At 39.7% G+C, this 16805-nt stretch overlaps 2 protein-coding genes across 3 annotated transcripts in view; one reads left to right on the top strand and one right to left on the bottom strand.

The window, feature by feature from the left end:
• The window catches only part of homer3b (homer scaffold protein 3b), a 63404-nt gene extending 57662 nt beyond the window's left edge, over positions 1–5742 (top strand). For both annotated transcript variants that reach the window (XM_051947216.1, XM_051947215.1), the window contains one exon: positions 1618–5742. In XM_051947216.1, coding sequence (XP_051803176.1) covers positions 1618–1803 — 186 coding nt within the window. In that variant the 3' untranslated portion in view covers positions 1804–5742. The remainder of the gene's footprint in view (positions 1–1617) is intronic.
• A 6611-nt stretch (positions 5743–12353) lies between these two features.
• uba52 (ubiquitin A-52 residue ribosomal protein fusion product 1) lies at positions 12354–14960 on the bottom strand. Its single transcript, XM_022205957.2, has 5 exons — positions 14940–14960; positions 14380–14491; positions 13891–13977; positions 12930–13032; positions 12354–12507 (listed from the first exon to the last, which is right to left on the bottom strand). The coding sequence occupies exons 2-5, from the start codon at positions 14480–14482 to the stop codon at positions 12414–12416; spliced, it is 387 nt and encodes a 128-aa protein (XP_022061649.1). The 5' UTR covers positions 14483–14491; positions 14940–14960; the 3' UTR covers positions 12354–12413.
• Between the last annotated feature and the right edge of the window lie 1845 nt (positions 14961–16805).

Raw genomic sequence — 16805 nt, 5'->3', positions numbered from 1 at the left:
GATGAGCATTTCTCACTATTTTTTAAAATTTCATAGACTGAACAAAAAACTAGTTCATTGAGAAAAGAATCAGCTGATGATGCAATCACAAGAATAACTGTTGTTTGCATCCCTGCATTGAATTGCAAGTACACAGTCAAGTTGTCAGTGATTGGCAATTAAAATCCTTTGTTTCTGTTGTAGTTTTTGTTTGTTTCTCTTTACATTATACTTGACATGTTTCAGTCATGTCTCAGTGGTACAGGTGTGATCCTGCACAGCACTATAATTGTTTTTCTTTAGCTGCATTTCGTAAACACACTGTTAAAATAATTAAATTGTTTTTTTTTCTGCTGAAATTGGTTCTGCTGACCTCCATTTCCATTATTATGCAACCTAGTGGACCTTGTATTATATGTTTATGTATATTGTAAACTAGCACTGATGGTCACCAGTTCACTCTTCGAAAGATTTTCTTTTCTTTATTTTTTTTCTTTTACAAATAATTTTCATTCTGCGGATATTTTATGCAGCAATATTTATTGTCTGTTTTGATTCATCTGTTTGTTGATCTCGACTGATGAATAATCAAAACAACGATAAAGGCACTTACAAAGGCGACAATACTTGAGATACTTCAGAGCAGCGGCAGTGCAGGAGAAAATCAGTGCAGGTGATTCGAGGGCACCAAGGAGAAAACAAATTGTGTTGAATTTCCTCATTAATGGAAAAGATTATACCTGATGCATATTGCATAGCCTTTATTAGGTCCTCTATCATTCTTAGTAGGGGTGTCAGTTATGAATTATGTATATTCATATTTGACCTTTTCCGTCCTTGTGTTCATTCCATAAACTATTCAGTGGTGCATTTGGCATACAGAATCACCTCATAAAACACAGAATTGTCCATTTAAATTTGTAGTATTAAGTGTTTAAAGCAAATAACCCTGAGAGGAGTTTCTCTGCAATGTGTAATGCTGTCAGCAGCCACACAACCAATGAAGAATTTACAGGAATTTAAGCTTAAATGGTTCTGTCCTGACCTGCATTTCTCTTCAGCTAGACTGTATTTTTGAAAAAGCAGTTATAGTTTTTGTTAGAGTGTAGATCTACTTTACTCATGTCAAAAGGTAAAATGTGCCGAAACTCAGAAATGCACAAATCTGTACAGCAAAAAAACATGTAGACATGCACTGGGATAAATTCTAAACATCATCACTAAGTTCATTTTGCAGATATTTGCATTTGTGTGGCTTTTCCTAATTTCAACAGGGTTCTTGTGATCTGTCTCGCTTGCCCTGACATTACACTGAGGAACACATGCCTAGAAGAGAAGCCGTGTACAAGGATATTGTGCTATTTTACCTAACATTTATGATTTATGGACAGACATAGCAGAATAATTTCAGAAAACCCTGCAATACTTATATTTATGGCATTTTGCAGACAATCTTGATCGGTGGCTGTTTTGCAGCACTACTCTGCATGACGTGTTTTACAAAAAAATTGCACATGTAAATATTTCAGTTGGTTCAGCCAATGTCACAAAAAATACAAAGAAACTGTCAAATGTAAACTCTGGACACCAAACATGCAGAAACAATCCACTATAGCTACTTTGTTAATGTGTTTGCAGGATCTGGAGAGACGAAACACTGAGCTGGAGGATCGGGTTCAGAGCGCTGAAAAAACACTGGCCTCCAACCAGGAGGAGCAAGAGCAGGCGGAGGTTGAAGTCCGACGCATTATTGAGGTTCTCGACATCAAAATCGGTGACCTGAACAACCTGAGGGAGAACCTGGCGAAGCTGGTCGATAAGTAACCACAGCAGGAGTTTGGGTGCATCTCCACAGTCAGTGCTTGTTTCCTCTATGTGGTTTTGATTGATGTTTAACTGATGTAACATCAAGATCGAAGCAATACGGAGGAAAACGCACTGAAGTCTACCTTCATTCATCTTTTTCTTTGAGATCAGTGCAGGTAAACAGCAACTATTAGAAACCTCTTAAAGGTGCTATGTGCAGAATAAATCATGTGCACATTAACATTACAACCTTGGGATGATTATGATGAACGGTTGACATTATGGTGTAGTCATTTCAGTCACAATTTCACACCAGGTTTTTACTCTTTTCACCACTGACCATCACCAGACTGCAAACAAAAGGATGGATGTAGCCATTGTGTCATGACCCGTTGGTTTGTAAACTACTGCTTTGAAGCATTGAGGTTGAAATTTGACTTAAAAGCAAACAGTGGTTCTGACTGAACTCGAGGACACTCCATACAGTAACCTGCCAATCACAAGATAGCCACACACCCCAAACATACCCTGCTTTACTGTCTGTTTTACTATTAATGGAACCATAAGTCACAAAAGGAACATCATGTTGTATTCGAAAAGTCTTGAAACTACTGATTGAGACCATAAACTAATTGAAAAAATATTTAATAGGATAACGGATCAAGTGAGAAGCAGGGTCTTTTTCTCATACACATTGATACAATCTGATTTTTGCAACCAGAGGAGTCGCCCCCTGCTGGCCATTAATAGTAATGCAGGTTGAAGGCATTTCCACATTGTCTTCACTTTGCAGGTCCAGAGGCGACATCCACTCCTTTTATACAGTCTGTAACCATCCCTGACAACTCTGAAACCTTTAGATACATTTGCTCTGGAGGAACAGCGCCCTCCTCCTCACTTTGGTGCCACAGCAGTCATGTGTACTTGATCTGGGGATTTATGATGTAAAATCCAGAGCACAGGCTGTCTAATTTGGCAGTCTGATTTGTTTACAGTAATATTGTAATATGTCCCAAAATGGAAGAAGTGGTGGTTTATTCATCGCAAATAATACAATGCACCTTTACAAGAGCATCTTTAATCTTGAAAGAAGCTTGATATTTTGCAATGTTGAAGATTTCTAAGAGGCATCAAAGAATTTGTTTGTTTCAGTTATATGTGATCTGTATTTAACTAAGTGTGGGAAATCTACTTGTATTAGTCTAGCCTGACTAAATAAAGAGGCAAGCGCAGCAGTTGAGCACAGAAAGTATTAGAAAAAAATCTCCTGACAGTGTTTTCCAGCAGAGCTAGAAGTCTCAAATTCTCAGCTTAAAAGCCAGAAGTCCCCAAATAATAACACTCTTGTGGGACTAAAGATTTTAGATTCTTCTTGTCTCATGTTGTCATAAACTCAGTGCTGGAGGGATGATATATATATAAAAAAACTCAAGCCATACAAGTATAAACTCTGCTTTTACACAATAACAGCCTTGCTTAAACACTGTGGAGATGCACCAAGTAGGAGTGGTCAGGGTCAGGACACATGGAGGCAAAGACCCCCAAGTAAAGTCAGCTTTGGTTCACCATCATCAGCCTGGACTGTCCTCACACCAGCCAGAACGTCAACAAACTCAGAGATGCAACAACCTGCTCCCATTCTGTCTTCTGAGGATCGCCAGCGTACAGCCCTTTTTGTTCATGTTTTATAAGGACTGCTCTTTCTCACCACTTATTCTATTATTCATGTTCATCGATGGGTTGCTCACAGTCAGGATGGGAAGTCGGCAACGGCTACCAGTCAAAAACGCTGCAAAATCCAAGTTGCAGCTGCTATGTTGGTCCTCTGCACCGTTCTACTGGACAGGAGGATCGGCACTAGAAGGACTGGTCCTGATGTGTCACTGTGGCCTGTTGTTAAGTGTTGCTGCTTTTCCCGCCTTGATGTTGTTGAGCTGAACCTGAGATTGCACTTGATAATGTTTGTGCCAAATTTCATTATGTTTACATCTGTCAGTTTTCACAAAAATGATCTAGATCTTCTGTGTACTCTTCTGTTACCATAATAGTAATAATAGCCCTAAATGGAGAGAGAGGCTTGGTAGATTACTATGAGAGCACTACATGAGCTCTGCAGAAGCCCCGTACCTGCAGAAGGATGTGAAGCTGTGTGTGTGCAGGTTACTTAGCAGCGTGCAGCCTCAGACTGCTCGAGTTAAAAAGCACAACTGCAGTAGTTTTAGCAAATTGGTACTTAATTGACTTGTCTGTTGGCATTGTTTGTGAACTTCTGATGCACAATATCTATTGATCTTTGCTCCGCATCCCCTTGATGAGTTATTGATTTCCTCATGACAGTAATATAGGTACAAATAAGGTGCAGTTCTTTGAACCTGATGATGCAGTGGCTGCCAGAATCATAACAACTTGTCAAAATGCGAAATATTATCATCATAAACTGCAATATAATGTAGTAGTGCCCTATTACTGCATTAACTTGCAGTTATTGTTATGTATGGGTTATAACATGTTTAACTTGTGCAGTAGGGTTAACTCATTTTCAGATTTTAATAGATGCAATTAAAATATTCTCAACACAGCAGTGATGCTCAAAGCTCATTTTTACTGCATTATGTTGTAGATCGCAGTAACACTCAGCATAAACAATTGATATTTCATCATTTTGACAAGTTTTGATGCTATCTGGGGTTCTGATTTCAGCTGCTACATGCAAATATCACGATTAGCAATAAAATTTCTAGCATAGTTGGCTGTGAATTGTGAATATAAGTAATTTGTCGATACTGAGATCACCGTAAAGCCTGTTGTGTTGGCTGTTTTTCCTCATGGCTTCACCATAATATGACAGATTACGACGGTTTATCGAGCATGAAGAAAATCCAGAGGCCATCGGCTCCTCAGCACGAGCTCCATACGGTTGATGTCAGAAACACTTGCTTCACAACAGCCTTATTCCAGTGTTTATCGACTGCACAATAACACTGTGTAAATACATTAAGGGTAGTTCCTGTCTACATAAAAGGGGGTGGGGAGGCTGCCCTCTCCTATCAGGAGTCTGTGGGGTTGGCTGAGAGGACTAATTTTTCCTAACCCAGACACATGAAAGTGTTGATGGTACAGAATATGATCCAATGTGTTCTAACTTTATAACAGAATGTGAACTTAATCTGCAGTATTATTGTGTAGCTGCAGGATATTAAAGGAGAAATCCACCTCATATTTCAGACTATTTGTGGACCCATTGGTGATGTATATTACTTTCCTTTTTCTCCATTTAATTGTTTGGTGTAACATAAGGATTCTTTGTGGCTCCAACAACACATTTTAAAACCGTGCTTTATGTGTTTGTTTAAATCAGTTTGTCATAAAGAGCACAAAACCCTCATGATCCTTATGCACCAAAATAAATTCTGAGAAACATAGGAGACAGTAGACGCTGGTCGAGAGACATTATTCACAACGCAAGGAGAAACATATTTTTAATAACTGTGGATTCCTCCTTAAATACACTGGAATAAGGACTTGCTAAAACATCTGTTGCCAGCTAGCAAAGCGAATGCACTACCAAAGATGCACCACTGTCGTGCTGACGCCACATTAACTGGAATAAACGCACAACCTGTGTATGAATGACCCTGATTTCCATCTCCATCAGATTTTACAATTTAAGGTTTAACTGCTCGTTAATCAGTGTCCGAAACATTTGACCTTTCAGTACGACTCAAGATACCTCAGTTAGATCAGGTTAGTTTCACAGCAGTATTGTGTAACAAGGGGGTAAACTGTTGACTAGTGTTTCACAGGAGTTGGTGAACCTGAGGAGGGCAGATGTTTTTATGGGACTTGACGATGTGAGATGTGAGTCTCTTATATTTGTATAGAACTGTTTTAAACATTAAAACTCTGTCATGCAAAGTCACTGCTGTGCTCTTTGTGTGATGTCAGGGTGAAAAACTGTTGGCTGTGTTGTCATTCCACATTCTTATTGTTTGCACCTTAAATTTCCATATATTCAGTTTTTTGCTAATTGAAAACATTTTGATATTTAATGTGCCATCTGATAATAGCAATGCTAGTGTCATTTAACTAAGACTAACTCAGATCACAGCCATTCAAGCTAATGATCTAGGTAGAATTTGGCTGTGATCCATTTGGCAGTGCCACTTGCTTTGTTTCTGCAAAGGTATAGAGATTTCTTTAAACAGTGTAGGCGGTATATGAGTTTCCTAAAGGGACAATGAATAGCTGATAAACATGCCTTTTTGCAGCCTTTTGTTCATTGATGGAATCCACTGTTTTTCATTTGGATTCGGCTCCCACCGGCCGTGTTCCTACCAGTCTGCACTAACAATGCCATGGGGACACATGACATTTTGTTTATGCCACACAGTGCAGTCATTTCAAGCTGACACAAGTGCTACGTGTTATTTTGCAAGCCAAACCCACAAACACCAGCAATTGTTGGCAGGGGCAGATCCAGATTAATTTTAGTGGGGGGACAACAGACATTTTGGGGAGGCCACCAAAAAGTTGTAAGAAAAAATGAAAGCTGCACCCGACCTCTCACTTTTACAAAGTATTTTCTATGGGTTTTTTTTTTTGGACTGTTAACATTCAAATTATGATGGACTTTTTTCCTGGTTTATGTGAATTACAGCATCACTAGCTGCAGCATCTGCCTGTTATGGAAAACTAGTTAGCTCTACGACCATGTCCCAATGGCAATTAAAAATTCGTAAGTGACAAATATTGTGCAAGAACGGCACTACATACAATCCTGTCAATTACCACTTCTTATAATGTTTACTGACAATTATCACACATAAAATAAGAAATAATATTCTGTACTTTTAACAACTAGTTCTCAGCTGTAAACCAGAAACATCATAGGGTTCTGTTTGCTAATCAGTCTATATCAAAATGAGTACTACCCAATACACAGTGAAGAACAACAATCTGTACCCTTGATCTGTGGTAAAATAATCTTAAATGTTCTGTGCAGGAATGTATATTTTAATATACAATAAGCAACACTATACATTTAATAGTAAATCTGAGAACAATAATAAACAGTAACAATACTCAGTATTCTTAAGTCAGTTAATAGTGCACAGCTCAGCAAACATCATAGTGTTCTGAATAGAAATGACAAAAAGCTGCTCTCAATAATCTTTCACAGTGAGCAGATGTTCTTGTGTTGCAGGTCCATGGTCCAGACGTGGCCATCGAACAGGCCGGGGGGGTCTGGCACCGTCTACTTCCTAGAGCACCTCCTCTTTTTGAGTTCTTCATACGGGATGGAAATAAAGTAACGTTGGTGAAGAGACAAAATGCCACTTACAGACCCAGATTTGCTGCCATCTGCTGTAAGTGCCGAGTCACGGTGCTGCGTCATGTTGTCTGCTCCGAATAAGACAGACGTCCCTTTTGAATATTTTTTGATATTGCAGATGTATTCCACAGGCCGGGTCAGACCCCTTGGCGGTCCGGTACCGGTCCGCAGACCATATGTGTGACCCCTCCGCACACAGTATACATTACAAATAATATTCCCAACCTGTGTGCAAATCAGTTAAAAATACATAATTTCGTCGTCCCTTTGTCATCGTAGTTTCCAAGTGACGACATGGGTGGAGCCAAGGCGGAGTCTGGGTGGAGTCAGGGCGGAGAGTAGGCGGGAGGTGGGTGGCAGCCTCCCCCCTCTACTCCCCCACCCACCTCCCACCTACTCTCCACCCTGACTCCACCCTGACTCCCCCCACCGCCCCCTCGACTCCCCCACCTCCCCCCACCACCCACCCGACGAGTTTTTCGAGTCTCGATGGGTTTTCCCGAGTTTCTGGAATTTCCATGAGATCGGAGGCAGAACAAGTTGTCATGAAGAGGTGTTGAAGTCAGAGAGGATGGAGTGACTTTTTACAGTGACTAGAAGGAAGATAATTAGAAGAGCTGGGGCCTCATTTATAAAACATTGCGTAGGATCCATACTAAAGTTTGCGTACGCCGAAAATACGAAAAGGGCGTATGCCCTTCGCCCCTGATTTATAAAACTTTGCGTAAGCACAGCTGCATGCAATTTCTTGATAAATCAGACACCAGCTGGAAGATTGCACAGGTGGATCCACCTCACATTCCGCCCACAACACACCCACATTTTACCATGAATGGTCAATGCAAAGTAACTCATGAATGTATCTGTATATAAATAAGCTGCTGATCCACGGCATTTCACGCAGCGCCGGCCGGCAGTCTTCACTGCTGTGTGTCAGGATGAATGAATCATGTGTGACCCAGGCCACCCTGCCACTAAATTTGTTATGATCATGTCCGATGTACAAATAATTTGCACACTGATTGAATGTGCATTTTTTCGGTTCACATAGAGAAATTCATTTTCACTCGGGAGTTGTGGTGTGAAGCATGTGTGCCTGCGTGCCTGGTACAGGGCTGATTAATGGTTGGACGCTCATCCCATTCGGCCGCATATGGATAAATAAACAAAATTCTTTACTTTTTTTTGCCTTTTTACTGTGATAGTTGCAGTGAAGAGTGACAGGAAATGGGGAGAAGAGTAGGGGGAAGACATGCATAAAAGTGCCGCAGGCAGGAATCGAACCCGAGCCACTGCGTCGGAGACCACCCCTACAAATGGATGAGCCATACAGGCGCCAGGTGATCAGTAAACAAAATTATTTAATAAAGATCACCGCACCGACCCCAGATACCGGCCCTTCGGTCAAACGACCGAATGAAATAACGTTCAATCCGCTCCTGTTAATATATGAACATAGTTCTGCAAATACAGTTGTCAGCCGAATGGCGCACTATATGAACATCTACAACAATGAGGGTTTATGATTATCAGGCTCTACAAGTCTAATATGTGATAACAATAAAGGTTTGAGATCAATCTGGTTTCAATTCGCCACTTCATCTTCCGGCACTGCCGTTCCCTCTGTCTCCAAAATGTGCTTAAGCAAGCATCAAAGTTGGCGCACCGGTGCGCACATTCTCACGCCAAGTTTGTTTTTATAAATCACAACCTTTGCGTAGAAAGTGGCCCTGTTTTGTTCGTACGCAAGCTTTATAAATGAGGCCCCTGGTCTTTAACCACTATCCCTAAAATCCATGGAGTCGGCTCCAGAGAAATGAAGGGAGGTCAACTTTTATCAACCTCCATCCAGATGTTCAACTCGATATCTTTGCTTTGAGATTTTTAGCACCATAAACCCTTAGTATCTCACTTTATTATCATTTATTAGGACTTTAATGGAATCCAGCAGCAGATTTAAACTTTATTCTTGTTGTCGTGGGACTGCAGTATTTAAAACTGTTCCTTCTATTTGACCTCATGTTTATTAGTTTCAGTGGAGAAAGTTATTTTAATTGCCGATTATTGTCTTAAAAACCAAATAATGAATTGGATTAGTCAAGAGGTTTAAATTTCTTAGTTTGTCATATTTTAAATAGTCCAGAAGACAGAGTGACCACAGCTAGATAAAGGCTCAGAGACAAAGTAGTACCATTTTTAAATGTATTTATTACCGTAAATCAGTTAAAAACTAAAATACTATAAAGGCGAAGAATGTGAGCAGCAGAATAGATGTGATCAGAAAGAAGTCATTTTCTTTTTCTTTTCTTTCTGGTCGACTTGATGCTGTCAGATGCAGATGTTGGAGCTGATTCTGATCTTGCAGGATAAAAAGCTGCTTTTCCTTCATAGACTTTTCAGGAAATTATTCTCTCAGGTTTTCTCTGCTATTTATATTTTTATTATCTGTGATTATTTCATTATTGTAAAATAAAGTTGGAGGCATAAAGACTCATTTAGTTATTTTATTCCTGAAATCTTTGACGCAGCAGAACTAAACTTCCATTTTCCTTCTTGTACTATAACTAAACGTGTCTTCAACACGGATCATCTGGTTTTAATGAATCAGCAGCAACATCACAACAACAAATGAGACAATTTTCAACAAATTAAAGAAACTGATGTCATTTAAAACTATCAGAGTCTGTTTTAGTATCAAAATATAGCTGATTACTGGCAACTAGAACATTAACGTTACTGTTTTAATCACATTCATGTTTCCTGAATGTTACATTACGTCAACTAGCCACAGTTTTATTAACTTAATGAACCACATTACAGGAACACAACACACTTCAGCTGCTGACAGGAAACAACACAAACATCTTTAGCTTGATGCTACATTTAGCTGCTAATCAGGCCTGCTCAGCTAGCTCGGTCAGCATCGCTAATTCACTTTAAAGCTAATATTCACTCGATGCTAACTCTCTTCTCTGGTCAATACACACAAATAAACTCCACCAACTCCTGGGGTTCACCGCTCACATTATATCTGACTCTGTAAAGTTCATTAAACCGGCACCGATCTGTAAATTATCATTTATTATTTTATTAGTCCTTAAGTGTCTGTTGGTCCAACCAGCCAAAGAAATGAATTACTGAACAAAAAACTGATTAAAACAAGACAACGGACAGTAATACTGTCTGTGGAAAAAGTGCTGCTGCTCCACTGATAAATACCAGCAAACTAAAACAAACTGCAAGTGTTTCTTTTAGTGATTTTTTTAATAAATAGCAAATATGAGGCTTTTATTTTTCTGGAAGTAAAAGGAAGCGTTGCTTATCCGTAGTTTCACTACCTTACCTTATTTGGTCGTTTCTTATGTTGCTGCTGTTTCATTGCAATTATATTTTAATAATATCACTTTAAATACAGATAATTGAAAAGAAAAATAACTGGCTCTGAAATAATGAACTGATACATCATCTAGTGTTAAACTGAATCAGAATTCTTAATACACTGCTCAAAAAAGTTAAAGGAACACTTTGAAAATACATCATATTTCAATACGGGGAAAAAACAAACTGGATATTAGCATTGATATGGACTGAATAATGTGTTAGGAATGAAAAGTGCCACATTGTTTGATGGAAATGAAAATTATCAACCCCTAAATTCAAGACACCCCAAAATCAAAGTGAAAAACTGATGTGGCAGGCTAGTCCATCTTGCTGAAATTCCTTGGCAGCAACTCAAAATGGTATTCAGTAGTTTGTATGGCCTCCATGTGCTTGTATGCATTACTGACAATGCCAGGACAAGCTCTGAATGAGAAAAATGCAATGCAAAACTAGTGAAAAACAGTCAGACAATATTAGGAAGGAAAAAAATGTCAGTGGCCTTCACCTGTAAACTCATTCCTGTTTTGGGGGTTGTCTCATTGTTACCCCTCTAGTGCATCTGTTGTTAATTTTATGAACACCAAAGCAGCTGAAACATAGAGTGTATATAAAGATTTACGTAGCATCTGGCTCCAAAAATGAAGCCCACCCGGAAGTGTCAAAAACTTGCAATATCACGCCATCCGCTAGGGTTGGCTCCAAAAAGCTTTTTCTCCATAGACCCCAATTCATCACCGGAAAAAATAAAATTTGATAGACTGATTTTCTACAGCTCAGGATTTTTTCCCGTTAGTTTTCATGGTCAAAATGGGAGATAAGGTGGCCGATCTTAAAATAAATCAATACTGAATTTTAAATAAATTGTTAAAGTTGGCGGAGCCAGGGGGCGTGGCTATACTTGATTGACAGTCTTGTCTGGAATGATTGACAGATCCTTTTATTCCAAAAGCAGCAACAGAAGCCTCTGCAGTAAAATGTGGGCGGGATAAGAGTCTTCAACTCTCAGTCTGGCCCACCCATTGACTGGTCCTGCCCCTAGTTGCTCTCCAGTCCAGTCTGTTTGATGACGCTTTTTATGTCACTGGATCCAAAAAATCCAAAATGGTGACCAGGAAGTAGCAAAATCCGGGCTTCATTTTCTCGGCGTTGAAACCAACGGGTGACGTCACGGTTAGTTCACGCCTGAGCTGAAACTGACTAAAAAGCCCCTCAGTTACTTACTTGACCAGAGCAGCATCCCACGTTTCACTGATTTGATGCAATACTTAGATTAAAAAGTGTTCCTTTAATTTTTTTGAGCAGTGTAAGATAAAATGTAACTGACTGAGATGTATTAATTAGAGATATTTCAAACTGAAAGAAACAACATTGAAAGATTTCAATCAATTAAACCTTAAATTCATTTACCTAAGAAAACCATCCTTTAATGTCTCACCTTAAAATGACCTGCATTTTAATAAATGTATATAGCTGCAAAGTAAAATATATACATATAAAATATAAATAAAATATACTGGACATCACTGTCCCCTCGTGCCCCCATGGAAGATCTGCCACTGAGTGTTGGTAAGGTTTTGGAGAACATCAACCGTTTTAACCAGGGCCAGTTCCAAAAGCGGATTTGCTGAGTGAGCACAGACAGGACTGCAAACAGCCCTCTGGTGTAAACTACTTGCCAAACTCTTCTAATGAATAATGTTTATATGGGAACATTTGGCAAACAGTAAGCAGTTATTACACCAGGCTGGTCTTGGTTAAATAACACAAGACAGTATTATAACTAGTGTTCCAGGCATTTCATGTTTCTATCTAAAGGTCATTACACATGACAGTAACACAGATCACACAAGCTGTATCATTTTCTTACATTTATTTTAACACAAAAAAGCACAGAGTGCCAATTTAGTCAAAATGTTTACTTCAGCTTCTTCTTGGGGCGAAGGTTGTTGGTGTGTCCGCACTTCTTCTTGCGGCAGTTGACAGCACGGGGGTGCAGACGAGCATAGCACCTGTAAAACAAGTGGTCAGATTTAAGGATAATTTCCCTTTGCTAAGGGTTCCTGAGAAACCATCAGAATCACTTTGGTGTCAGTTTGCAATTTGGCCACATTTGAAATCTTTAATACAGACTCTTTTGCAATAAAAACATTTTAAATACTGGACAGAATGCAACAAAAAATAAGGTTAATAAAATCAAATCTACATCCGCCCATATGTGCCGTTTTGTCGTTAAGTCTACACTAATCCACCATTTCATTGTTCAGCCAAATTAAAGCAAATATTTCATCCATACACCAATAAATACAAAATTAGCTCTAACCTAGGCTTAACAGGGCACAGGGTCCACAGTACAGCTTCAGGACTCCATCATACTACTTCAAATAAGAGCAGCACTGTGCACAATAAATTAGTATATTTTAACTGGACTTACTTGCGGCAGATCATCTTGTCGCAGTTGTATTTCTGGGCCAGCTGTCTGAGGGAAGGCTCAATGATGCCACCACGCAGACGCAGAACCAGATGGAGAGTGGATTCTAGTGGAAAATTAGGACACATTGATGTCAATCTCAAGTTCAGTTACATCCATATACAGACCAACAGAAATTCTTCTCTCCCCCTTTACAGACACATTTCTAAAATTTACAATTGAGATCTTTCATTTAACTAGTGGTGCAACAGCTCATCATTGATCCGTGATCCATTCGGATCGACGTCATCGGTTCGGCACACACGTGACCCACGGATCGATTTCTGAAAAGAAAAAAAAAGTTGTGCTCCGTCTGCACGCAGCTTGTGGCAAGCGGAGAAAGGAAAAGAGCAGACATGGCGAGCGGACGAAAGGAGGAGCTTGAACACCCCACGACACTTAAATCCTTTTGGTTTCCCTGTCAAATATGACAACGAAGGAAAGAGGTCAGTGGACAAAACCGCGACGGTGTGTAGGCACTGTGGCATAAGAAAGCCATATGACAGTGCAAACACATCCACACATTTGAAGTGACATCTAATAATAAACAGACAAAACATATGTTTATTTTATTTTTTTTGCTGATCAGAAAAATGATCTGATCCGTGACTCTTGATCTGAGGACCAATCCGATCCGTAAGTTTAGTGATCCGTTGCACCACTACATTTAACCCATTATGACCTGATGCAAAACATGCATTAATCTGTGTCTTAGGTCTTAATAGAGCCATGACAAAATAGAGTAAAATGCAGATTCATGGGGAAATCTAGCAAACAATGAAGCATTTCAGTAATCCAAATAGAAAGCACTTTGTTCTTAAGATTCCTAGTAGATCCATGTTTGTTATATAAGCTGTCTGTTTGTTCTGAACAGGAGCAGATTTCATCATTCAACAAAGCTGGCTTTACTTCACATTGCCATTACCTTTTTGGATGTTGTAGTCGGACAGTGTGCGTCCATCCTCCAGCTGTTTTCCAGCAAAGATCAGACGCTGCTGATCAGGGGGAATTCCTGCAAACACAACAACACTTATCAACCAACCCACACTAGCATCGTCAGATTAACATTTACCAACAACACTGTACTGAACACTTTTAAACATTATCTTCATGATTCTCACGAATTTTACAATTAGAAAGCGGATTTTCTAACCACGTTGTGTCAATTTTCAAACCAGTCAGTTCCAGATCACGCACTTTAAACTAAAACATAATATTTTAAGCACGCAGAAGCACAGTTTCTCACCAGAACAACACTACTATAGATCCTGTTTACAAGGCATCAGAAACTATTCGAACTGGCCAATCACACATTACAGTTATTGACATAATCAACCTGATGATAAAAGTGTGGCCGTTTGAAATGCTAACTTTCAGTAATCCCACTAATTCCTGGGTAACTGTGCCGGCCTACCTTCCTTATCCTGGATCTTTGCCTTGACATTTTCGATAGTGTCGCTGGGCTCAACCTCAAGGGTGATGGTTTTCCCCGTCAACGTCTTCACGAAGATCTGCATGTTTGCAGTCTGTAAGAAAGAAAAGTGTTAGCTTCAAATTTACACATGCAGCTACGCTAGCTTGCTCGCTAACCACATAATTTTTGACAGGAGACACCATCTGAGAACCGTTAGTACTTTTAATACACGTTTAACATTGCGCTTATTGAAAATGTAACTGTAATATAGACACAGTTTGCTCCTAAATCACTGTATTTCCTGTAAATGTGTATCCTGTCGGTAAGCAGCGTTAGCTCCTGTTAGCAGAAACGAGCCGTCGCGGGGCCTCGCCACATGCGTGCTGTTAGCGCATACTTCAGTCACAATTACGTCTATTTTCTGTCAAATAACTCAGACTTAGCTACACAATATGAAATATTGTCAATATACGATGACCAATCTGATGTTTTATTCACATTCACCAGCTCACTGTCGACTTAAAACCGATAAAAGTACGCTGGAAGAAACGTCTACCCACCGGCCGCTAGCTGAGCCTCAACGAAAAGAGAGAGGAAGAGGCTGGAGCTGTAGTACGTCACTTCCATCACTGTGGTCTCCTTAGAAATAAAACTATGCGAAGGTATTTTTTTGATCGCATCTAAGTTTAACTTCTAACTTCTTTTTTGGGAAAAGGTTATCAGTTGCACACGAATTTCGAAACACCATCGCTCATTTAGCCCAGATTATGGTGAAATGTTAGGAAAAAAACAGAATTGTAAATCTTATCAACAGCTGTAAAAGTAGTTTAACTCACTTTAAAAGTATGATTTCATATGGTATATACTTTATAATAAAAAACACAGTGTAATTGCTGTGAGAAAGCGTAGTCCCTCTATACAGTCAGTGGCTGAGTCATATTTTGAGTTTGCTCCAAGATAATGTACTGCAAAATGAAGCTTTACTGACACCTGCTGTTGTAAAGACAAAAGAACACACATGAACAAAGCAACACAATGTGTGACAAGTGTGGCAAATACAAGTGTTTAATTTGATTAACATTTTGACAAAGGTGCGTTGTATTTGTGGACTATCGTACTTAACATGCATGCAGTACACTTCATATAAAACATGAATATTTTTTTTCAAACCAAAGACTTATATTTCAATATAATTGCATTGTGCACTCAAATGCAAACTGAATCATGCTGCTCAGTAAGCTGTCGAAAAGAGTGGGAGGCATGTCCACCTCTTAAAGGTGTCAGTCTGCCTTCTTGTAAAACCAGCAAAGCAGAACAAAAGAACTATTACATCATTATGTTACATCCTTAGTCTTTTTTTCTGGACAGATTTGCTGCCTAATTTAATAGTTTTGTGTGTCCACTCCACTTGTTTCATTTGGACAGGTAACAGGACACCATGGCATGTATTTGTTTCTCTGCAGGAGCAGCAACAGTATCAACATTATCAAGTTCCACAGCACAGAGGTCTCCATGGTGAGGCATTGTAGCATTTTTCACCAGCTTCAATAGCAGATGGCTGAGGAGGACACTGAAGGTATCTGACATGACTGCGGTGGTGAAAACACTGATTCCAGCCCGTCCTGTGGGCAAAGAACTTCTCCTGTCTAACATCCCATTTCTGGACAGAAATCCAGATGCATACTCAACCCGTTTCCAGGAGGACCTCCAGCATTTTAATTCAAAGGTACAACCTTTTTGTCGGCCCAGCCCAGCCAAGGTGATCCACAACAACTTAAAGCACAATGAGTACCTGACGGAGGCGAAGATGTCCTACCAGTATCACCCGCTGAAACCAACTACCTGCATCCCAAAGTGGACTACGCTTCTCACCAATTTCAAGATGCAAACAGACCCTAAGGAGATTACTTTCCTCAGCACCCAGTGCCAGCAGTACCAGCCCCGTCCCTTCCAGCCTCCTGCTGCTCTCATCCGGCCAACACTGGCCATCAAGAACATCCAGCAAGAGCAAAAGCTTTCAGAAAGCACCACCCAAGCCGACATCATTCAACACCACAGCAGCCCTTTGGTGAAAGCCACAGTAAAACATCTAGGTCAGTGCCACCATTCTATGCAGATTTGTTTGTGCATTTTCTACATAAAATAAAAGATCCATGTAAGATTTTGGATTTAGTGCCGGGTCACATGTGACTAACATCAAATTTGCTTAGGGATTAACTCTTAAGAATAGGGCAAACACTTCATAAAATGTCAGCCTTTCAACTTTCAGCCTCATTTTCTTCTAATGAGTAACAGTCAAAGGGTCTGTGTGTTCAATTGTGAAGCTTGCAGAAAGAAATACTTAACAAAATTGTAAAATTGTGCATTTCTGTGTTGAAGAGCGCTTCCCCACAATAAAAGGAGATGCACGCCTTTGCAACTTTGTC

Source organism: Acanthochromis polyacanthus, chromosome 4, assembly GCF_021347895.1.
Source record: "Acanthochromis polyacanthus isolate Apoly-LR-REF ecotype Palm Island chromosome 4, KAUST_Apoly_ChrSc, whole genome shotgun sequence".
Lineage (NCBI taxonomy): Eukaryota > Metazoa > Chordata > Actinopteri > Pomacentridae > Acanthochromis > Acanthochromis polyacanthus.
The sequence above is the reverse complement of the archived record's forward strand: the minus strand, read 5'-3'. Positions and strand labels throughout refer to the sequence as shown.

Excerpts from the sequence above, each read along its gene's own strand:
- uba52 (XM_022205957.2), bottom strand. The coding sequence starts at position 14,482 with ATGCAGATCTTCGTGAAGACGTTGACGGGGAAAACCATCACCCTTGAG. Across the intron at positions 13,978-14,379 it reads AAAGATCCAGGATAAGGAAG|GAATTCCCCCTGATCAGCAG; the intron begins GTAGGCCGGCAC and ends TTGTGTTTGCAG. Across the intron at positions 12,508-12,929 it reads GACAAGATGATCTGCCGCAA|GTGCTATGCTCGTCTGCACC; the intron begins GTAAGTCCAGTT and ends CTTGTTTTACAG.